At 53.1% G+C, this 23,732-nt stretch overlaps 1 protein-coding gene across 2 annotated transcripts in view; it reads left to right on the top strand.

Annotated features, from left to right (window-relative positions):
* The window catches only part of SMAD3 (SMAD family member 3), a 117,348-nt gene that overhangs the window by 71,019 nt on the left and 22,597 nt on the right, over positions 1 to 23,732 (top strand). For both annotated transcript variants that reach the window (XM_082737011.1, XM_082737012.1), the window contains exons 2-4: positions 20,109 to 20,302; positions 20,499 to 20,630; positions 21,979 to 22,053. In XM_082737011.1, the coding sequence (XP_082593137.1) occupies positions 20,109 to 20,302; positions 20,499 to 20,630; positions 21,979 to 22,053 (401 nt within the window). The remainder of the gene's footprint in view (positions 1 to 20,108; positions 20,303 to 20,498; positions 20,631 to 21,978; positions 22,054 to 23,732) is intronic.

Raw genomic sequence — 23,732 nt, 5'->3', positions numbered from 1 at the left:
CCTGACCGGACCTCTAGGCAGAAGAGCCAGGTCTTTGGACCCCAGCCCCAGCATCCCTGCAGAAGGGGTGAGGATCTCTGGGTATGATCGATTCTCTAATGCCAGCCTGAAATTTGGTGACCCACTTTGGGGATGCTTTGCCTCTCAGGGTTTTCTGTTGGTGAACCGTTATTAGGAGCAGTGCTGGCCCCCTTTTCATGTCAAGTGAGGAATCTGCAGACTTTTTCATGGGAGTATGGAGTAAAAGAGACCTTCATGTTACAGATAGGCCATAACTCCTTTCTTACGGAGATCTTTAGCACGTATGTGTCACACTTTTTTAGAACATAATGCAGCCTGCTCGTGTTTCAGTATGGGCTCTTTTCAGAGTTCGTCATGCAATGAGCAGAGGAAGATATTTTTGACTGAGTCTGTTGGAATAATACGTCTGGGCCTTTTGCTTCTTTGCTACATTTTAAAATCTGGCTTCTGATCACTTTCCCTTCAGAGTTGAGACATTTGTATTGATATGTAACTGACATAAAACCAGAGCACATATTGAAAGTGGATAGTCTGATGTGTTGAACATATGTGTGCCCCTGTAAAACTGTCCCTACAGTCAAGATCGTGAGCATGGCCGTTGCCCCCAAATGTCTCCTCCTGCCCCTTTGTAATTTTACCAGTCCCTCAGGCAGTCACTGATCTACTTTCAGTCAATGTGCATTTGTTTTAATTTCCTAAAATTAAAGGGAATCATACGGGATGTACTCTCTCCTTGGGGAGGGGTCTGCTTTCGTTCACCTGGCGTCATTATTTTCAGATTCCTTCATGTCTTTGTCTTGTAGTCGTGAATTCCCTTTTAGGGCCTGGCATTATTTCACTGTACAGATGTAAACAGGAGTTTTGATCTTGATGTTCACATAAGCAGAGAATTTCAGCTCAAACTGTCAGAAGTAAGCAAGCTCTATAAAATGTGTATGATCATGTTTTGTTTTTGTATTTCAAGTTTCTGATAGAGGAGTATTCTTTTGTTAAGTATGCTTTGAAAGTCCCAAATATTTGGCTGGTACTCTCTTGGCCCTGAACATTCTCTTAATTCATCAACCCCCGCCAGTGTTTAGTGATGACGGAGCTGGACTTGTAGAGCCCAGAAGGACTTCATGTCATGGTGGGGAGCGGACTCCGTTCTAAGCTTTCATCAGCAGTTAGCAGTACCACACCCTACGTGTGCTGGGCCTGCTGTGCTTGGAGACACAGGACTAGGCCAGCTCTGCAGGAAGATTGAAGTCTCAGGATGCTCAGTTGGTTAAACGTCTGTCTTCGGCTCACTCAGGTCATCATCCCAGGGTCCTGGGATTGAGTCCCAAATTGGGCTCGTTGCTTAGTGAGGAGCTTGCTTCTCCCTCTGCCTGCTGCTTTCCCTGCCTGTACTCTCTCTCTCTCTTTCTCTCAAATAAATAAATAAAATCTTAGGGGGGGGGAAAAAAGATATACCGAAGTCTTGCCTTCCACTGTCCTGTAAGGGCTGGACCTTGTCTTCTAGCTCTATAGAACGGGAGAGCAGAGAGGCCTTCCTGCCCTCAGTTCCTCTGTGGTGGGGCATTTATGATTTCTACAGTTGCATGGCTCCTGCCCAGAGCATCGCGTGTGTGAGAGGGGGCGGAGTGTGGCCAGGACATCCGCCTCGGGATTCCCTCATCCTCACAAAGCCGCCAGCCCACGGTGGGGGTGGGAGGGCACCATGGCAGCTGTGTTCCCCCCACGCTTTGGGTATTTGGGCAGCCCCCAGCAGGTGCCTGAGCAGAACGGTGTTTTGTTGGGGCGGCGGGGGGGGCGGGGGAGTTTGAAGTGTGCTCCCTTCATTGGTTCTTTCCGGAGAATTTCACTGAGCGGTCGTCTGTGTGTGTGAAAAGCCAGTGAGCCTCTAACTAACAGTCAAAGATTGTGAGAACAGTGACCCTACTTTACGGATGAGTGCTGAGGCTCAGAGAAGGACTACTTAGATAGTCCCTAATAGCAGAGCTGGGACTCGGGAGACCCAGACAACTGCCTAAGACCTTCATCTGTGAGGTAGGAGTTTCAGGAACACTTGGCAAATTTTGGGAGGCTTGGGAAGGAAGTTATTAATCTCTCAGCCTGTGTCGAAAGCTGCTCATACTATTTTTAAAAAAGCCACATAAATTGTCCCCAGATGATGTTTCTAGAATGTTCTCATATCTTACAATCTCCTGAGCTTGTCACCAACTTGTTCCAGGAAGAAGTTAAAAATTCAGGGGTGGGTGATCAGCCTTGTCTGGCAATGTTTTCTGGCACACGAATGAAAGGTGATAGGTGACACCATAAATTTGTGTAGCATTTAGCATAGGAAAAACCTACATGTAGCCTCACACACGGACCCTTTGACAGTCTTGCTGGATAGCCCTTTTCTCCCAGGAAACCAGCCTAGGCTCACCCAAGCTTCAAAAGGGAGCCAGAGATGGAATCCACGTCCCATCTCCCAGTCTCCTCCCATTTCTGCCTGTCTCCCTTCAAGGCACATAGGTGTGCGGGACAACAACACAACACAGTGGGAAGACCCTGGGCTTTCATGTTTGGATTTGAGAGTTTAATTCTGTTCTCGCTTGCTGTGTGACCTTGTGGGATAATCTTAATCTCTCTGAATTTCATTGTCTTTTGGAAAGTGAGATTAAAACATATAAAGTGTGTAGCAAAAAACTTGCTTATAGAAAGCAACTGGTTGATGTTGCTTTCATGAAGGTGAGGCAGGTGCAGGAAAAGCAAAATGAAATGAAATGAAAAAAAAATGCCTGTAAAACAAAAATTAGGGCAGATTTGCACCAACTGTGGACTGCCCTTTCTTGCATTTGGAAGCTTAAATGTTTTCTGGTTTGGTCCACTAGTCCTTGATCCTTTGCACAGTTAAGAAAACGGAGTCGCTCACCAGGTGCCTTGCACACAGTAGGCCCTCAGCAAGCACAGACTGGCTGGTCAAGCCCCCTCCCTGTGGATGCTCAGAGCACCCGTGAGTGTGCCCCTGTGTACCATACCACACTCTTAAAACAAGATAAGATCCTGGCAGAGACTAGACTTGAAAGGTGCTGTTCAAGTCCACGGCAAGTGGTCAGTCTGTGGCGGTGGGGCCTGGAGGCAAGAGATGGTGCCTGGAGGCAAGAGATGGTGCCGAGAGCTGGCAGTGCCTGGCCCCAGGGTTGAGTGGGAATCAGGGCAGACCCAGGGACATGGGAGGCCTGGAGGAAGGGCAGGAGAGAATGTTTCCTTCAGCCACTTAGATGCAATCTGGATTCACACTCAGTCATTGCGTGTGTGTGTGTATGTGTGTGTGTGTGTGTGTGTGTGTGTGTGTGTGTGTAGAACATTGACATTCTTGTAATGAATGCTCTGAGCCCAGCCCATTCTCCTCGCTGGGAGAGCCAGCAGCCACCTCTTTTCACGTTTGAACTTTTTAAGGGATGTGCGGATAAAGTGGGGTCAGTGTGTGGACACCCAGCTTTATCCCCCTCCTTCTGCTTGACCCAGGGGACAGAGAACACCTGGGTCCCTCAAGAGGGTGCATTCAGGAACCTGATGCCCGAAGCAGCCTGGTCACAGGCAGACAGAGGGTGAGGGCACCATACTGCTGGGCAAGAAGAGAACTCCCAAGACTTCCCCCTGACACACACACAGACACACACACACACGCATACTCTAGGAGGCCCCGGGAGTGGCCCCAGGCTCCTGCCACCCCTCCCTCCGCCCTGCTTCTTCCAAGGAGTCTGTTTGAGACATCCGTGATTCACTTCCTGTCTTCATTCAGCTCCTGCTTATGTCCCCTGTATTGTTACCAAACAATGCAGGCCCCGTGGCAGGGGGTGTCAGGCCAAGGAAGGACAGAGTGGGAGATGTTTCTAGAACCTGGGAGATGTGCCCTGGCTGACTTGAAATGCAGTCTGTGGGGGCCCTGAGGACCCCACAGCTGGGCTGTGGAGGGTGAGAACGGCGGGAATGCTGCCCCTCTGCACAGAGCCGGCCCTGGGCTCCCTGCTCTGGGTGGGCGCCCTGCCCTTTGTTGTGGTATTAGCTGCTTTGTCAGCCCACAGCTGTGATTTCCATTTGGGGTCCCAGAGAGTTTGGGATCATGCATTCCTAAACTAGAAGAAAGACAGGGGCATTGACCCCTCCTGAGCCTAGGGGTCCTCGTGTGTGGGGGAGGGCTGGGGGAGGGGGCTGTGAAGGGGCTGAGCTCTAGAGCTCTCTCCACCCCCACCCCTCAGTTCCAGGGCCCTGTGGTTCCTGAGCCTGGGAGACAGCACAAGAGGGCATCTGTGTGCACTCCCAGGACCGGCTCATACTGCACCCAGGCCAGCACCGACAGGAGCCCTTCCGTGGGCCATCACCCTTGCCACGGCTCCCTCACCTTTCCCCTTTGAAGCGACCTTCTCTCTCAGGACGGTGTTTGATAACCACTGGATTCCTTCGTGTCCCATCACAGCCGTGGCTGCTGGGTTGGCTGATGCTGCCATGACCTTGGGGGGTTTTTGTTTGGTTTGCTTCCACCTCCCCGAAAGAGCCAGCCTCACCCTCTGCCCTGGGGTCCCCCTTCCGGTAGAGGAGGAAGGCATTTCAGTGGACGTCCTTACTCTCGGTCACACATTTTCTCGGCTTCAGTTGGTGCCGCAGCTTTGTTCCGTCCAAGGCCTGCGTGCCTCAAGGCGGTGAAGGAACGGCAGGTTCAGGCACGGCCGCCTTGAAGCCACGGGTTTGTGGGATGTCAGCGCTTGGAAAGCAGGGAGCCTCCAGGGGTCGGTGATCCCCATCGTGTTCTAGCTGGGGTGCCCCGGACCGAGGGGCCCTCTTATTCGGCAGCATTGCTGCAAATGTTCCACTCCCCACCACCGCCCACCCTGGGGGTCTGCGTGCTCTCCCTTCTGGGACATCTCAGGCTGGTCGAGGCTGCAGTCAGGAGATTATTTGTGAAGGAAATGTATCACAAAGCCTTGTAACTCCTGATGGCCTGCAGCCGGCCACAGATGACCTGGTGCTGTCTGCGGTGGCAGGTGGAGTGGGAGGAGCTTCCTCTCTCAGCAGTGTGTTAGCGGCTTGCGCTTTCCCACGCGCTTTCCCATGAGTGGTGCCCGCGGTCGTCATCCCTTGTCCTCCTTTGCTGTTCCACCTGTGCCTCTCGAGCCGCTGGTGGCCTAGAGAACGTGGCTGACACTGGGTCTCGAGCTGTCACATGGGGCTGTGGATCCCTGCGCCCGGAGGCTTGGCATCTTGATCGGGGTCACAAGGTGGGTGGGGCGCGGCCTGAGGTTCCTGTTGGCTTCCCGCATCTTCTGCTGGTGGAGGCGCCGACCAACCATTGCACTGTCATGACCTACTTCGTGAGCAAAGGTAATATGTGAGCCTTGGGCTCCTTCCTGCCTGCAGGGAAAGCCGAGCTGGGTCTCCTTGCCCTCAAGGAGCTCCTGTCTTAGTTGGGAGGGGAAGCCAGAAACACCTGGAAGTTCCTTCATCTCACCAGGCCATTAGGGCAAAGTGCTGATGAGTCAAGGGAACATGGATGGCAGCGCCTGTGACTTTGAGGAAGGAGGTCAGAGAGAGAGCATTCTGCAGAAAGAGCGACAGAATGGGCTCTGTTTTGAGCTAGAGATAACATGAGGCCCGTCGGAGGGCTGAGGAGAGTCTCCGGACCCATATGTCACAGTGGCATGCCGCCGCCGCCGCCAGCTGCAGATTTCTGGCTCAGGGAGCAGGGACCCCACGTTCATGTGCTGTGGCTGCACATTCTACTTCTGCTCAGCTCGGTTAAGCACTTTGAATTTCTGTCCCTGCAGATCAGGCCTCGAAACACCGTCTGCAGACGGTGGTGGGGAGAGGTCTGATGAGGATTAGGGAAGTGGGTTGCTTGCAAAAGTGGGTTGTTGCAAATCTTGGCTAGGACCAGTTGGGCCGAGTATGGCAGGAGTGGTTAAGTGCCCGGGACCCACCCAGGGGAAGCTCTCCTGGAAGCCTGTGTTCCTACCTGGGCTGCAGCTTTCAGCCAAGGGTCAGCTGGTACATTCCCAGCACTTGCCTGGCTCTCTGAAGTCCTCCCCTGTTGACTGGGAATTCTCACCATCCTGCCCATAGGGGTTCTTGGCTGTCTTAGGTGAAATTGCCCCCAATGAACCAGAACCTTTTGTTAAGGTACAATAGGAAGTCTGTCCCCTTAGACAGAAAGGAATGCTAATTAGTGCTTAACTGTCCTCAAGATACCGGTGCCCGGAATAGAGGGACAGGCATCCTTTGTTCCCGATTAGATGGAAACAGCTTCTGTAAACCTGTAAACCATGGTCCAGAGAGGAGGAGTGTGTTTGGGGAAGGTCAGGGACTGGCGGCCAGCAGATGCTGTGTTTTCTACATACAGAGGTAGCTATTTAATCTCAGGGTCCTTAAACTTTTTCTAGAAACGGGATCATTCTTCCCCATCCCCCCTTAAGTCCAGCTCCCCCACAGTGGCTGACCTGAAAGGTTTGAGGATTCTAAAGGCTTTGGGGCCTCTCTTAAAAACAGGGAAAGAGCTGTAAATGTGGTTAAGACTGAAATGCAGGAATGTTCCTTTTCCAACCCGTATTATATGGTGTTTGGTGAGGAATCGTAAATTTGGAGTTCGAGTGAGCGCTGCCTCTCAGTGGGAATGTCCCCGCATTGCCCCGTTTACCCTTTACATGTTCTCTAACATTTGTGGCATTGTTTTATCTCCCTGGCCGGTGACTCATAATTAAGGAAGTCAAAACTGTGTAATTAACACAAACCTCCTTACTTGCCCTCTTCACCTCTGCACCCCACCCCCACCCCTTGCCTTAGACACGAACACCAGCCTGACATTTTCTAGAAGTCTTTGGAAACTTTGATGTGTTTTGATAGAACAAGGCAGCCAGTTATCATCACCATCACCTGGTTCCACTTGTTTAACCCTTAGTGTCTATGAGATCTAAAAAAAACAAAAACAAAACAAAACAAAAAACCAAAAGAAGAAGAAAAGAAAATGCCACTCATAAACGTGCAGTCTGCCCACAGGAAGTGATTCACGGTGCTCTATTCATGCAAACCTGATGGGGCAGGAGGTGGGAGGCTGGGAACCGGGTCTGGGAAAAGACAGCCTAGAGAGGACACTCAGACCTTAATGGTTTCTGCTTTGTGGAAGAAAGTGAAAAACAGAATGACTAAGAGTCCTGTAATAAGAATTGTTTGTTTAGTGAAGTGAGCTAATGTTGAAGTTCACTGGCAGATAAGACAAGAGAAATAGTAGTTGTCAGGGGAGAGAACCTTCTGGTACGCTGCCCTTTTTATTTTTTAGGGAGCAAAGATATTTCTTAGTCTTTTTTGTTTCTGTTTTTGTTTTTTTTTTTTTTTTTGCAAGAGTGTGTGGGAGGAAGAGGGTGGGGGGTGCAGCAGAGGGAGAAGCAGACTCCCTGCTGAGCAAGGAGCCCACACAGGGCTCCATATCAAGACCCTGAGATCACAACCTGAGCTGAAACCATGAGTCGGATGCTTCATTGACTGAACCATCCAGGTGCCCCAATCTTTCTAGTCTTAAAGTATTTATTCGTGGCAGGTCAAGATCTGTATTGCAGCCCCCTTCCCTGCCCTGCCCCACCTGCTGCAGAGAAAAGAGCTCAAACCAAGATAATTCTCTAATAGTCCCTTTTTCTTTTCTGTTTGTCTTTCCAGCCAAGGTTAGGCTTTTGAGGCTAGTAAAAACATTTCTTTCCCTAACTGCTCATTTTTGTTCCCCCACCTGGAGCATCACATTGTCAGAGCGGAGGAGTCCTTTCTGTTCTGGTTGCTTCCGTCTTGTGGGTATAGCCTGGCATTATATTTTGTTTTCTCCTGAATTGAAAAAATACAAATCCATCCGTTTCCCAAAAGCAGTTTGGAAACTGAGCCTCTAAGTGTTGGTTATGAGCTGTAGGAGGCCTGAGGCTAGAAGCACCCAGTAGGATAAGAGGAGGTTTCTAAACACACCTGGATTTATGATTTCAGTTCAAGCTCCCTGTGTTTTATGAGGTGAGCTTTAGGGATGGGGGTTGTAATAAAACTTGGGCTCAAGTGTACTTTTTGCCTTGAGGCCATCAGAACAGCGCTAAGGGCTGTGAATTTCCTGAGTGAGCTCTTTAAAAATAAACGATCTTCGGGCTTAATTCTACTCTGAGTGAATGTTAACTGGCAGAGGGGAATGGCCTTCCAGAAAGTTCTGCGAGGCTTGGGAACTCTTCTTTCCCCTTCTTCCAGTAACCAGAGACCAACCCAGATCTCTGGAGTCTTCCATGGCCTGAAGTTTCTATGATCCTGGGGATAATCAGGAAAAAGCAGCCCCCATCAATCTGGTGCTTGGCGAGGGGTGGGTGGGAGGGACTTCAAACACCGAAGCTGTTAAATACAAAGATTTCAAAAGCAACCTCCTCTTCCTCCCCATCCCCCCCTCCTCCTCCTCCTTGGCTGAGATTTAATGACTTTATTTGCACAGGGGGGAAGGGAGGGGACAAGCACAGTTGTCTCACCAGAGCCCAAGGACAATCTGTTAATTCTTACACAATGAACACTGCATTTTGAGATCATAGGGAACTGGGTTTGGGGGTGTGACACCCAGATTCAAGGCCAGGCACTATTTTTTGCTGCTCTGGACAAGTCCCTCAACGTCACGTGCATCTTTTACCTGGAAAGTGAAAGTGAGGCTACCCGCCACACAGGGCCCCTGTATCCAGTGAGATAATGAGGAAGAGGTGCCAGGTAGACTCCTGCTCTGAGGTAGAAGTTGCTTCTGTCCCTCATGCCTGACCTGGGCCAGAGGATTTTCCATAACCCCCAGGTTCTCAGGAGACCCAGGGAAGTGAATTTGCCTGCAAGGGGACATTAGGCAATGTCTGGAGACACTTTTGGTTATCAAACTGGGATTGGGAGTAGCATCTATGGACAGAAGCTGGGGGTGCTGCTGCACACCCTCCTGTCGAGAGAGCAGCCCCTGACACACACACAACAGAGAATCAAATGGCCCCAAACATGGCGGGAGCTGAAACTGATCAGCAGCCCGGCTCACTTTATGGCCACATGCGGTAAAGTTCTTGGTCTACGTGTGCTTAGATGATCATAATTAAGCTGAGCTTTCTCTACACACCAGCCTTCTGGAGTTTTTTCCCCCCAGGAAGCATGCATTCTGTGTCCAACCCTGGCCTCTGGAAGAACCCGAGTTCCCCCATGATCTTCATGTGTTTCCCACCAGGTCCAGCCCCTTGCAGACTGCAGGACGAGGTGTTCCTGCCTTGAGGGTCTGCCCAGAGGTTCTCTCAACCTCTGGGGCTCACTGTCAGGGCTCATCTGCCTGTGGTCCTCGTCCTGGACCTGAGCAGCCTACCCTGGCAGGCTAGCAGGGAGGGGGGCGGGCTGCGTAAGGGGCGGAGACGTGAAGAGGAAGCTAGCTGCCACACTGGGGCAAGGCACAGGGGGCCCAGGCCTGGGCCTTTATGAGGCGGTCACCAGATTTGACAGCCTGAAGCAGCGGATGTTGCCCATTTGCAGGTTCCCACGGAAATTGAGTTGTCCTTGGTGGAAGTGGTGTGGAGGATTGTGAAATCCTGTGTTGAGCTCCTCCCAGGGCTGTCTAAAGTGGAATGTTCAAAAACGAGCTTCTACTTTCAGAACTTACTGAGAACACGTGAAACTGGGCAAGAGCGTGTGGTCCGTGTGGCAGAGCTCATAGCGAAACCTCAGTTATCCAGAACCCACTCCAGCGCACACTTCACCAAGCCAGCTTCCTCCTTGATGGCCCCAAATGACAAGGACAGACTGATGTCAGAAATTTTTCTGTTCTTTAAACTCCACCCAAGACAGCTTTGCACATGTCTGGGAATAGTGTATTCAGCAGACAACTCGATTTTCTTGGTTTGTTGGTAGCTTTTTTACGTTTGTGTAATTTCAAGCCTTTGCAAGTTGCCACGGGAAGACAATCCTGTCTCCACTGGAGTCAGCCTTGGCTAGGTCCTGTGTTTGAACATGAGTCCTCCCGAAGAGAGAGACCTTCGGGCCCCTTCAGATGCAGTACAACAAAGAACATTTCACTGTGCTGGAATTCCCAGGGTGGGAAAGTAGAATCGTACATGTTACAGACGTTGTCAGTGCATTAGCTGGGAGCCTGGCTCCAGGGAAACCCTGCTTGGGGGAAGCGCCTCACTTTGTGTTCATTTGCTGAGTGGCCTGGAGATGTTCAGTCCACCATTCTGTGTCCTCAGCCACCAGAGGAAGGGATTAGACAAGATAACTCTCAAGTCCTAGCTCTACAGTGGGTTTTCAGGTTTTTTAGCTGACATGGGACACATTGTTCCCTGATTGTTGGGCCTCTGTGATTTGCCCTCCACAGCCAGAAGACTCTGCATAAGCCCCCCCAATTCCCAGGTAAAAATTCTGCCCAAAACAAAAGATGCTTTTTTTTTCAGCTGTGGTTGTCAAAGGGAATGGATCCTGGGTGGACCCCCAAATCCACTGACCCTCTCAGCAGCAGGTTTTTCTGGGCTTTTTGCATTTGCTGCACTCTCACAGCACTTCCAGGGCTGTCCGTGGCACAGAAGAGAGGAAAGCGCATTCTGATGTTGGCGTGGTAAGCAGCAGCAGAGAGCCGGGCTCTCACGCATTCCACTCTGGCCCAAAAGCCTAAACGGAACCAATGCTGGGGGCCTTGTGAAGTCTCCAGAATGTTTTCTGCCTTCTTGGATGGCCTGCTGAGTGAGCACCTAACCCAAAGCCGAGGTCACTCAAGCCTTGCTTTTAGTTTGTACCAGGAAAACAAAACAAAAAGAAAACCCACATAGATGGCAAAGCTCAAGAAAAGTGTAAAGATTTTATTGCATGTGAGTAGACTCATAGTTCGTGGCTGGCTGGATTGTCATTGAAGGGAGGAAGGGGAGGCCTCATCCCACTAGTGTGGGAGGGGAATGCAGTGCATGGTCAGAGTACATGGACCCAACCTGTCAGCCGCAGCATTTGTGTTCAGGGAAGTGTGGGTGTGGGTTTGTGGTATTAGCTGGTAACCCCAAGATGGGAAATAACCCTTTTTTCCTACACTAAGATATAGCAGATATTTTGGTGGGGAGGAATGAAAAGGTAGAGAATAGATTGAGATGCTGTGGATACCAAAGTTTTGGGTTTGAGGTTAATGGACTAGTTGAACCACTTCAAAGAAAAGAGCAGTAGTTGAGAAATTGTGGTAAGTTCCCATTTAATGGGCTCTGAAAGCCTAGAGAAGGTTGTCCTTCACAAATAAAAATGAAGTCTTTCTGAGATGGTTACGTCTTCTCTCTGTGTCCTCTTCAAGGTCAGGAAAAAGCCATGATGCCCCATTTAGAGTTACAGAAAAGAGTGTCCCCTTGTCTGACTTCACTTTGTATTAACCCCGGGGCCTTAGCAAAGTTGGGAAACCTTGTCAGTGCTCTGTTTCCCCATCAGGATGTGATAATAAGGATACTTGCAGGTGTAGCTGGAAGACCTGTGGTGGCGTATCAGTCAGCTAGCATTGAGTAACAAACACTCCAGAAGCTTAGGGCAAAACAGCCATCTTGGTGCTGACGCGGGCTTCTGTGGCTCACCGGGGCTTGGTGCCTTGTGCAGGTTTGGCTCAGTCTGCTCCCCACTCTGTGAGAGCCTGGGCCCAGGTGGGGGGCAGCAACTTCTCCGGGGGAAGCTCTTCTCGAAGCAAGGTAGAAGAAGACAAGCAGAAGCGCACAATGGCTCTTGACCTTTTTGCTCATGTTCCCTGGGCCAAAGCTAGGCCATAGCGGAGCCCAAAGTCAAGGGCCTAGGAAGTACACTATACCCATGGGAGGAGGAGCTGTGGAGCCATCTAGTTAAGGTCTATAGAGAGGGTGGCTATAGTTAAGGGCTATTATCTAGTTAAGGGCTATAGAGAAGGTGGATATAGAGAAGGTGGCTAACTCAATCTGAGACCAGCACGGTGCCTGGTATACAGTAGCAGCAGTGATAACTTCTGTCACTGGTATTACTGTTGCGACTCAAGAGGAAGGTCAAAAAAAGAAAGCTTATCTCTGGGAGAAGCTGGAAAGGTTAGTATTGCGTGTGTTAAACAAAATCGATTTTGACTGAACTAGGATAGTATTAACAAATCTACTTTTTGTTCACTTGTTCGGCTGCTGCCTGGCCTGTGGGAGGTATGCGGTCAGTATTTGCTGGTTGGTAAGAGGCCCGTTTCCCTGAGAGGCATGCAAGCATAGAACAGCAGAAAAAGCCCCATTGACCCTCCCTCTCCTGAACTTCTCAGCGCTGGCCTGGGTTTGAATCCCGGGTCCGTCCTGTGCAGGTACAGAACTTGGACAAGCCCCTTCAGTTCCGAGCTAGGTGGAGGCTGGGCAGACCCGGGTGTAGCCATATTTTGTATTCTCACATAATAGCAGTGTACCTGGCTCACAGCTCGTGTGGAATCGATCTTGGCGTGTTTCTGGAACTTACGTGCTGTGCTCCCAGTCTTTTGCAGGACCCCCATGTCCAAATCCTCCTGTACTTTGTGGGGGCTCCCAGGTGGCTGTGCATTGCAGATCACTGGAGACAGAGGCTGTGAATGGCCTGTGGCAGGCAGTGGGCCCAGTCCCACCCTGTCCCCCAGGAGCTCTCTGGCAGACTCTGCCTTGCCGTCATCTCTGGGCTCTGGCATGTCCACATCCTTGGCTCTGGCTCCCACCACCATTTTGGGACACTTCACGGGTCTCATTTGGAGCCAATGGGAGGAAACTTAATTTCCTGCCACAGGAAATGGTTCGGCTGGTGAAGAATATATTTAAGGATTAGAACCTCTGTCAGAGGAGCTGGAGAGGGTTGCTGGAGAAAGACTTGGAGGTCTCTCCAAGTCTCAGGAAGCCACTGGGTGTGGGAAGAGATCTCCGTCATCAATGGGGAGGAGGCCCAGAGGCCGGCTCCTGGGACAGTGCTCTCAGCCTCAGCCACTGGTTTTGGGCTACAAGGAAGGGCTGGGTCAGGGGGCAGAGTGGGTCGTAAATAGGCCCTCTTTTGCAACAGAGCATGTTCATGGTGTAACATCAGCTCGGAATTAAGACCTATTTATTGGATTTACCTAACATGGGACCGGTGCGCCGTGAGCTCGGGAGGGCGTATACGGGACACATCAGCTAAATCAGGTCCAGCAGCTGAGACGCCCGATTCACTGTTCTGACTGTGGCAAGCATCAGGGAGGGAATGGGATGGAGAAGTACCACCACCAGGGCTGGCTCTGGGCAGCCCAGACCCTGAAGGAAGAGGAGTGGCAGCCAATGCCTGAAGTAGGGGCATGGACCAGATGACTTCTGGAAAATCCTGCCAAGCCAGGCCGGTGGTCACGTGCTCGTGTGCTGGAGAGTCTGACCATCTCCCCGCCATCAGGGCGCAGCCTGGCAGCCAAGAGGGCTGGTTTTCAGCAGCAGCCTGATACAGACCGCTGTGTGATCCCAGGCGAGGAGCCTGGCGTCTCGGACATCAGACCGGTGTACTGTCCTCACAAGCGTGGCCTGAACCCCACTGCCTCCCTCCCCTCCTTGCCCCCGCGGTCCCCCCACTCCCTGCACAGCACTGTGGGGGTGCAGAGGAGCCCAGAAGACTTGCAGACATCAGCAGCACTGAGCTAAACAAAGCCATGGACTTGGGTGTCCAAGCCGGGGAGGGGGCTGAGGTTTCTGAGTGCCCTCCTATGTACTTCGTCAGGCACTGTCCTGGCGATCAAAGTAACAAGAGCCAAAAACAATAGTGACAGTAGGACACCTTGATTGTGTCCAACTCTCTCCCAAAGGCATTCTGCACCGAAGATTCATGGATCGTTCTGGCAATCGAATGAAGGGGTTTACATTTCTGGTGGTAAAAAATTAAGACCAAGACCTGAAGCAATTTGATAAAATTTATACGGTCCTCGAGCACAGTCAGTCTTTGAATCCAGGTTTATCCAAGTCCAAAGCCCCAAAGCTCTTGCCTTTTCTTTCTTTCATTTTTTTTTTAAATAATGGTGTAATTGATGTACAATAAACTGCATGTATTTAAAGTGAACAACTTGAGAAATGTTGCCCTCTGTCTACACCTGTGAAGCCACCTGTGCTGTAAAAATAGTCCACATAACCTTTAGCCCCTAACCTGCTCCCCACTCCCGTCCCTTCACCCCAACCCCAAGCCACCACTGATCTGCTTTCTGTCACTCTGGAGAAGCTGGCATGTTTCCTTTAAGTTACTCCGTCATGTGGCAGAAACCGAGTCCTGGCTGGCTTTCGCTCAGCGTAACTGTTTTTAGATTTGTCTGTGTTGCGTGCATCGATCGTTTTTATGGCTGAGGTGTGTTCCTAGGTGTGGCTAGATCCCAGTCTGTCTGTCCGTTCACCTGTTGAGAAACACAGGGTGACTTCCAGTTTGGGGCTCTTACTGGTAACGCGGCTGGGAACGTCCGCACACAAGTCTCCTAAAGGACAGCTGCTTTCACTTCTCCTGGGGGAGGAAGCACTTATTGGGATGGGTAGATCGTGTGGGCAGTTGATGTTTTGAACTTTTGAGGAACTATTTTGAACTTCCAAACTGTTATTCCAAAGTAGTTACACCATGACCTATGCCCACCAGCAATGTCTGCCGCACGAGGCGCTCCCTGCCCTCACCAGCCTGTAGCCCGGCCCTTAATTGTAGCCGTTCGGACAATTACGAAGGGGTGTCTCTCATCGTGGTTTCAATTCGCACTTCCCTGATGACTAGTGGTGTTGAGCATCATTTCATGTGCCTCATTTACCATCTTTATATCTTTTTGTGGTGTGTCTGTTCAATTCCTCTACCTGTTTTTGTTTTTGTAGTCCGGTTGTTTGTTTTCTTAATACTGAGTTTTCGGGGTTCTTGATCTATTCCAGAAGCAGGTCCTTTGTCAGATGGAGGCTTTGCAGATATTTTCTCCCAACTTGTGGCTTTTTATTCTCTTAACGATGTTGTTCAAAGACCAGGAGTTTACATTTTGATGACAGTCCGATTGGTGAGCTTTGTTTTTTTAGCAGAATATGCTTTGGACGTGGTGGTGTGTGAGCCACATGGGCCTGGCCCAAGGCCACCAAGATTCCTTCCTGTGGTTGTAGTTTCAGGCTCTGTATTAGGACCCATCTCCGTTAATTTTTGTATAGGGTGCAAGGTGTAGGTTGAAGGTCATTTGTCTCGCATACGGATATCCAGTTGTCCTGGTACTGTTTGTAGAACAGACAATCCTGTCTCTACTAAATGGTCTTTGTCGTTTGTTGAACATCAACTGTCCCTTTACACGTGACTATTCCTGGGCTCCGTTAGGCTTCATTGATGTGTTTCCCAGTGGTTCGCCATTATCACACTGCCTTGGTTACTGGGCTTCCCTTGATTTCTAGAAACTGGTAAATCATGTATATAATTGAAAAAACTCAGGTCTTTCCAGAATTTTAAACTTATTTTTATTATTTATTTATTATTATATTATTATTTCCAAGAGGGCTTTTTTGTTCTTTTTTTGTTTGGTTTTGGTTTTGAGCAGTGGGGGTAATATGGAGAGGGACAAGCAGAGGGAGAAAAAGAATCCCTTCAGACTCCAAACCCAGCACAGAGCCCAACACAGGGCTCGATCCCACAGCCCATGAGATCATGACCTGAGCCAAAATCAAGAGTTGCATGCTTAACCAACTGAGCCACCCAGGCGTCCTTCTAAGTGTTTTTTATAATAGTTTGTAAGTGTTCCGGTGTTAGGATTATAATATCTTGTCTCCCTGAGAGTAGTTTTCGTTTCATTTTGTTTGAAATGTTCTCTGTTCCCTGCGTTGTCTGAGACTTCCTTTTTCTCCCCCACTGACTTCAGTCCCCGTGCCTCTTGTTGGAGGCTTTCTTTAAATGGCTGAGGCTTCTGGCTGTGCGTTCATATTTACGAGTGAAGCAGTAAAAAGGAGACTGAATGCTCCGTGTTTGACACTGGCAGGTGAGCCCCCCTGTAGGGTGAGCTGGCAGCAACAGGGCCATTTTGTTGGGGGTTCCCCAAATGTCAGTACTGCGTGTCTTGTGGGCTGGGCTGTTTAATGTCTCCAACAGGTGGGGTGGGGGGGGACGTGCCTGCCTGTCACCATCCTGGGTACCGCGTGAGCAAGAGAAGGTCGACAACATCCTGTTTCCAGCCCTCGCCTGACCCTAGCTGTGCCGTCGTGGTCCCATCTGGAACCCTGCTCTCCGGTTCATTTTCTGCAGAGAGCAGACCTGTTTCTCACTAGTTGGGAGGCTCAGGGAGGCGAGCTGACCTGCCCGTCTCTTCCATAGACTTTCAGGCTATCCTCCTGTGTTTGGCCTCATCTGGGGAAGTGCATAGCGCCCCCAATTCCCAAGTCTTTCCCAGGCAGGTTCTGAGGCGCACATGGGATACCTTTTGTTGGAATCCTCTGAGAGGTGCCTTGGTTTCCGCTCACTCCACTCCAAGGTCGGTTCCCACTTGGCCGGCTCTGAGTGGATTTGCGCGCTTCTCCTACTGGCTGTCTTGGGCAGGACAGAGGTAGACGCCTTCTTTCAGTTTGTTGTATGTGGAAGGACATTTCTTCTCCTCTCTCCCCCCTTCATCCGTTCCTCACCCCTCCCTTTCTCCTCTCTTCCTTCCCTCCACTACCTTCTTCTCCCATACCCCCTCCCCTTTACCGTCTCCCATACCTTTCTCCCCATCTTTCCTCTCCGCCTGGAGCCTTCTATGCCATAATCCTTTGAGAAGACAGCCAAGCACTTTATTTTTGAGAGGAAACAGCCATGAAATGCAAAAAAGGAAGAGACGAGGGACGAGCAGACTGAGGTTCTTGACCTACAAGTGCAGTGCCCCTGTCCTCCTTTGGCACCTCGAGGCCCCTTCCGGTCCCTCAGCGGCAGAAACCTGTAGCTACCCCATCACAGCCCACCTCACACGCAGACATTGGCCCCGTCCCCCGTATCGTGTCAGAGCTGCACATCTGCGTGGCCGTCCCCTGTGTGCCCTCTCCGTGCCCTTTCCCCCCTCACAGGTCCCCGAGCTGGTGTGATGTCCTGGGTCCAGTCCTGTCTCTGGGGAGTGAGCTGCCGGCCGCGGGTGTCCTGGTTCTGGGGGTGTCTGATGTCAGGGCTGTCTGTGTGTGAGGGTCTGTCCCCTCCCCCTTCTCTTCCTAAAGGCTCTGGCCCAGATACAGAGTTGCCAGGAGCTTCTGTTCGTGCTCACTTTCTGGGGCCGTCTGCGCCATGGAAACCGAGACCCTTCTCTTGTGTCACCCGCCACCACCCCTGCTCTTGCCCTGTGTTATTGTTAGCTTTAAAACAAGAGTGTCATCCCCTTCAATCAGCTAGGTGGGGGCTGAGGGGCCCCCTCCATAGCCCCAGGCCTCCCTCACTGCCCACCTGAGCCTTTCTCCAGGGCTGCCCCTGGAAGAGGCTGCTCGGTGTCCAGCTGGCTCTTAGCTCGGGCTTTTTTCAAACACCGAGTGACCGTGGCTGCTGTCCTCCTCTGCATGCACTCGGTAGCTTTGCAAGAGAATGGGAGCAACTGAGTAATCCTGTCCCCACTCGTCTGTTCCCACCCTCCCTTTCTTTCCTCCACAGCCTGGTCACTCACCCCATTGCCCCAGGGCTGCTGTCCCGTGGAGAGAGACCGCTAGGGCTTCTAGTGGACACTGAGCTGTGGGGGGTGTGGGGGCGGGGGACTTGGATTTTCGAGATGAAGTAGCTAAGAGTCCCAGAGACCTCATGATTTGCCCAGGGCCTCCCAGCTGGGAGAGGAGAGCCTCTTGTTGACCCCAGGTCTCATGACTCCATATCCTATAGTCTTCCTTCTCTGCCTCAGGGGGTGGTGGGAGGTGAGTCCCAGGCTGCCCTCTCTTGCTCTGCCTGCTAATTACTGTTTTTTGGCTGGAGGGGTTCCTTGGTTGGGGCTCCACAGGAGGGAGGTAATTATATCCTTGGAGATGCCCTTCGTCAGCAGCTCCTTGTCAATCCCTGCAACTAAGTCTTGCTCTGACCTTTGTCCCTTTCCCCATTCCCAGACCAGGGGCTTAGAGAGTTTGATTGGACTTCTGTCTCTTTCCCCTCGGTGGGTGCTTCTGGTTGCATCTGGCTCAGCCCTCCCTGGAGGCTTGCCCTTGGGTTCTGTTTAGCCAGGCAAATGGGTGCCCTCAGTCCTGGGTGGTGGGGGCCGAGGGCAGGGAGAGCTTGTGAACACTTCTCCACGGGCCCCACCCAGCTATTAAGGAAAGTTGCACCCACTGAGCGGTGGGATCCTAGCGTGGACCTTCTTGTAGGGAAAGCCGTCACGCCATGTGCCTCTTTATTCACATGTACCTCCAAGTCACTGTCCACTCCCACAGTCCCCAGTCTTGTCCGGGCTGCCAAGTCTCACGGGGCCAGTCTCATGCACACGCATGTGTGCTGAAAACATCTCAGCTGAACCACCTCAGGGACTTCCTTGGCTTTTAGGAAAAAGGTAGAACCTTTTATCACGGCTCTCAAGGCCCTGCAAGGCCCGCCTTGCCCGCTCCCCTACCTCATCTTACACCCCGCTCTCTCCCTCTCTCCTCCCTAGGCTCTCTGGCCTTCTTTCTGTTCTCCCTCCTCACCGTAATTTCCACCATCACAGGGCCTTTGCACACGACCTTCCCCTTACATGGAACGCCCTCCACCCACGCACCTTTACCTGGTTAGTTTTCCTTGTCCTTTGCACTTTCAGGCCAACCATCCCCACCCCAGAGGCACCCTGTCCAGCCCTTTAGTAAAACCAGGTCCCCGGGGTCATGTGCTCCCTGCACTTTTCCTTCAGAATCCTTGCACGGTTGGTGATTGTAGCTGCGTAGAATGATTTTATTAATATTTGTCTTGTCCATTGGACTGGAGGCTCATGGGATCAGGGACCACTCTGGGGTCTGTTTGACTATGACATCTCTTCCCAACCCACTGTGTCTCTCGTGCCACACGTAGTAGGAGCTCATAAAAGGTCTGTTAAAGAAAGGACTGTGTGAACAGGATCTCCTTACCTGTATGACACTGGGCGTCATCTTCAGAAGCCTGCCATGTTCCTGCCTTACTCTTGGCGGGGATTGTGCCTGCCACTCCCGGGCTCCCAGCAGGCAGGCCCGGCGTCCCCGCTCTGCCTTTCTTCTCATGCACTTCACTGGGGGGTTTATGAAGAGGAAGAATCGGACTTAGTAGGTTGGGGAAGCCTCTGAGAGTCTTCCTTTTAACCCACTTCCGTGGCCCTGTGCTGCTGGGGCCCATGCTTTGGCCTGGCCTGAGAGGTGGGGGCGTTGGGTCACTACAGAAGACATTGTTTGCACAGGGAAGGCCCCTTGGCTGGTCCAGCCAGGCGGGGGACAGTTGCAGAACTCAGCCTGGTGTAGAGCTGGCTTCCCTTTCTCCTCAGCTCTGGCTGGAGGCCTCAGGCTTTGGCTCTGAACTAGGAGCACTCTGTGGGCAGTGACTCCTGGGTGACACCCTCAACCAGAAGGGGGTTCCTGAGAGGTTGCCGCTGTAGGCTCTTACCATTTGAAATTCCCTTCCATGGCCCTCTTTCCTTCCCAGCTCTTCACAAATAGCAGCTAGAAGGGAGAGGGGTTTTCCTGTTTTTTCTGATGTGGGGGAAGGGGCTGCGTGTTGGGAGGGGTTAGATGCAGCCTGTGCTTCGTCACTTCCACATCCCTGTGGTCCTCACACGTGCACATACCTCAAGAACTCCCATTTTCTTGCTCAGGCCTGAACCCCTCTGCACACCTCAGCCCGGCCCGTGGACCTGCTCAGAACACGAGTCAAGTGCCATTCCCTTCATATGGGGGGGGGGGGTGCGCGAGGGCTGGAGAACTCACTCCAGGGCTTGGTGAGGTCAAGGTCCACCCTGCCAGCCCGGGGAGGCCCTTGGCCTTCCTTGGTGGGCCTCTGCGTTCCTCTCCTGGGACCCCTGTCAGCCCTAACAGGATTCTCTGATCCTGAGGCCCTGTGCAGCTCAGAGAAATGGGGCCGGGGGGGGGGTGCTTCCTGAGTTTGGGCCAGCTAGCTCCCAGGAGCAGCAGTGCAGGCCGACGTCAGGGAGAACGTCAGCCCAATCCTCTCTGCTGTTCCTCTTCGCCCCGTCTGCACAGGTCCCTGGATGGCCGCCTGCAGGTGTCCCATCGGAAGGGGCTCCCCCATGTCATCTACTGCCGCCTGTGGCGATGGCCCGACCTGCACAGCCACCACGAGCTGCGGGCCATGGAGCTGTGTGAGTTCGCCTTCAACATGAAGAAGGACGAGGTCTGCGTGAATCCCTACCACTATCAGAGGGTAGAGACCCCAGGTAGGCGCCCCCATTCCAGGGGTCTGTAGCTTATCCGCTCCGGGGGTCTGCAGCTATCTGCCCGGTGTCTCCTTCCCCTTCCTGGACGGTAGAGGGGGGTGGAGGCGGGTCCACTGTGCCGGTGGGCCAGCGACACTAGGAGGGCTTTGGTGCCAGCCCAGCCTTGACACTGACCCACCTCTGCTCTTCTGTACAGTTCTACCTCCTGTGCTGGTCCCACGCCACACAGAGATCCCGGCCGAGTTCCCCCCGCTGGACGACTACAGCCATTCCATCCCCGAGAACACGAACTTCCCCGCGGGCATCGAGCCCCAGAGCAATATTCCAGGTAGGCGCCGGGGTATGTAGGCCACCAGGGGCCCTGCCTCCCGTCCCCCCAACACCCCCCCGTGGCTCTGCTGGCCCCCTCGGCCCCGTCTCCCCTGCACACAGCGCTGGCCCCAGGGCCCTGACTCAGAACCGCACACCCGTTGGGAGAGGACCCGTGGCCTTGGCTCCCCGCTCACTAACGATGCTTTTCTTGGCACGAGGAGCGGCGGCGTGACCCTTCCGCCCGGGCTCGGTGCAGTCATTTATTTTGGAAGCGGAAATAGCAACGCTGTGTTTCTCTCACTGCCCTCGCGGCCGAGGCTGGAGTTTGGGCAGGATCCCCCGACGGTCTGGGGGCCTGCAGAGCCGTGGGGGAACCGAGGGCCGGGCGGCCAGTGTGGAGAACCGGGGCCCTAAGTAAGTAAGCTTGGTGGGGGGACCGCAGCCTGGGCGGGAGCTGCTGCCCGCTGGAGTTTTTACTGCACGGGGAGAAAGTGGGCTCAGCTGTCAGAGTGCAAATGTTTTTAGAAGCCCCTCATTTACATGCAAATAAGGTGTGAATCACCAGCCCTTGGGGCGTCCAGGAAAACTGCTTGCCGGTGCTTGGGCTGGTCCCAGTGACAGGAATCCTGCCGCCTGCTTTTCCGAGAGCCAGAGCTCTCTGGTTGGAGGGAGCCTCTCACCCTGAGTGAGTTAGCGCAGTGCTGAGGTTGACCACAGGCCTGTGCGCTGGGGCAGAGCGTTCCAAGAGACCCCTTTACAGACCCAGCCTTTCCAGGTCTTTCACAAGTGGCGCTGGTCCCTGGCGGTAGGTCACTGTGTTCACTGAGCAAACCTTAGAGAGCTCAGTCACTGTCCAGGGTCAGTTAGAGAACTAGATCACAGTCATTGCTGTCAGTGAACTTGCAGCTGCCCAGGGAGGCCAGGACCACCCCTAGAGGGACGACAAAGACCAAGGTGTCCCTGCAGGAGTAGACAGCAGAGCCAAAGGGCACCATGAGACGGTTGCCCTTGGGAGGACAGAGATGGGCAAGACTGAGGCAAGTCCACGGCCTCCTTGGAGGGGTGGGCTTACTTCTGACCTTCCAGGGTGGGGAGCACTTAGTCTGGCAGAGGCTCTCGGAACAAGCATGTCAGTCTCGGGAGTCAGGGCCACGTGAACAGAAGTGGTCCCCATCCAGATGAGGAGCCAGGGGTCGAAGGGTGTGATGATCGCAGAATCCAGGAGACGGTGCCCTTGCCTGGGAGCTGTGTTCCTGCAGCACCTGCCGCGGGCAGAGTGGTGTAATTGTGTGATGCGTGTAGCGGGGTTCTCCAAGCCAAACACTGGAGGCCGTTTAATGAACCACCTTTCTTCTGATTCCCAGAAACCCCACCCCCTGGCTACCTGAGTGAAGATGGAGAGACCAGTGACCACCAGATGAACCACAGCATGGATGCAGGTCAGAGTCTTCATCCTGTCCCAGTGCCTGTCTCTCCTCCGTCCCTCTATCCCTCCAGCCCTCTCTCAGGCATTTACAGAGCAACCTCTGTGTGCCCGGTGCTGGGGATGGAGGAGTGAGCCTGAGCTGCTCCCAGCCTGAGAGGGAGACAGCAGGCAGTGATCTGCCTTGTGCCCCTAGGGCGTGGGGCACAAGTGGGCAGGCCCTGGGGGGCGGAGCAGTGTCTCATAGTGTAGGTCTCTCTCTCTCTCTTTAAAGATTTTATTTATGTATTTGACAGACAGAGATCACAAGTAGGCATAGAGGCAGGCTGAGAGGAGGAAGCAGGCTCCCTGCTGAGCAGAGAGCCAATGCAGGGCTTGATCCCAGGACCTGAGCTGAAGGCAGAGGCTTAACCCACTGAGCCACCCAGGCGCCCCCGTGTAGGTGTCTCTTGAGTTGAGTCTTAGAACTGGGCAAGTGTTGGCCAAGTCATCGGGGCAGGCAAAGCGTATGCCAGGCAGAGTCCTGGGGCACGTGGGCAGGACAGCCTGGTGCCTTCCTGGGACGAGGAGAGCTCAGTGTGGCTGGAGAGCGGGGAGAGGCGGGAGCACAGTCATTCGGGGTTTGAGAGAGGGCAGGAGTCCCCTTGGGCTGTAGGCAGAGTCCCGTCCATTGCCCCCCCCCAACCCCCGTCGTGAGGTGTTGCTGGCAGTCGACTGGCAGGGGTGGGCTCCATCACCTAAGATCCAGAAGAGCCCGCACAGAGGCAGGGTCTTTGCTGGGGATCTGTGTGTAGTGACCAAACGTGACTGAGGTGTTCCTGTCAAGAGGGACCCAGCCCCCCTGTCTCCAGATGTCCTGCGTCATTTGTTATGGGACCAAATTGGCTCCCGGAACCGAAGCCCACCGGCCAGCCACATAGACTGTGCACTCGCCAGGTGTGTGGTGGGGTGAGAAGGAGCAGGGAGCTGAGCAGATGTCCGTCCCGACAAGAGCGGGCATGCCGGGTCCACACAGAGCCATGGTGGGAGGCAGAGCCGTCTACCCTTGCACGCGGCCCAGGGGAGGGTGTGCGATTCCTGCAAGAAGCAGGAAGGAGACGTGCCCATTCACCATGAACCTAGTTGCCGGCTACCTAGCCTGGGCATCGTGGCACGTGGTGGGTAGCACACGCCCCCCTCGAGTGGCGGACGGCGCGGACCCAGCTGGAATGCGCTGAAGGCCTCCTGTACTCGGTGCCGAGCGGCTGCTGCAAGCTCACGGCTTTGAGGTGCTGGCGCGGGGCCTCGGCGGAGCAGCATCTCTCCAGAGGCTGCATGGCTCCTCAATCCTTTCTCTCCCCTCCTTGCTCTTCTTCCTGTACGTGGAATGATTACGGTTGTCAAAGAAAACCGGCCGAAGGAGGGGGTCCGGGCACCAAATGAGCAGCCTGCCCCTTTCCCCCTCAACCCTCCTTTCTCGGCCCCTCCCTTTCTGCCCCGTGGTCTGTCTGCTTCTCTTTCCACCTCTCCCCGCAATCAGTGTACCCACGGGGCCCTGTTGGGGGCGCCCGTCATCTGTCAGAGGTGGACATTGGGCTTCAGGGACCCCGGCCCATGGGTGGGGTCTCCAGCTTATCCTCTGTTCTTGACTCGACGTTCACGTGGAAACCAGTCAAGTTGCTCTCTTGGCAGCTGAGATGTGATAGTGTATTTGTT

The sequence above is a fragment of the Mustela nivalis genome (assembly GCF_964662115.1).
Source record: "Mustela nivalis genome assembly, chromosome: 6".
NCBI classification, from domain to species: domain Eukaryota; kingdom Metazoa; phylum Chordata; class Mammalia; order Carnivora; family Mustelidae; genus Mustela; species Mustela nivalis.
Note: the sequence above shows the minus strand (reverse complement) of the source record. Positions and strands in the feature narration are given on the sequence as shown.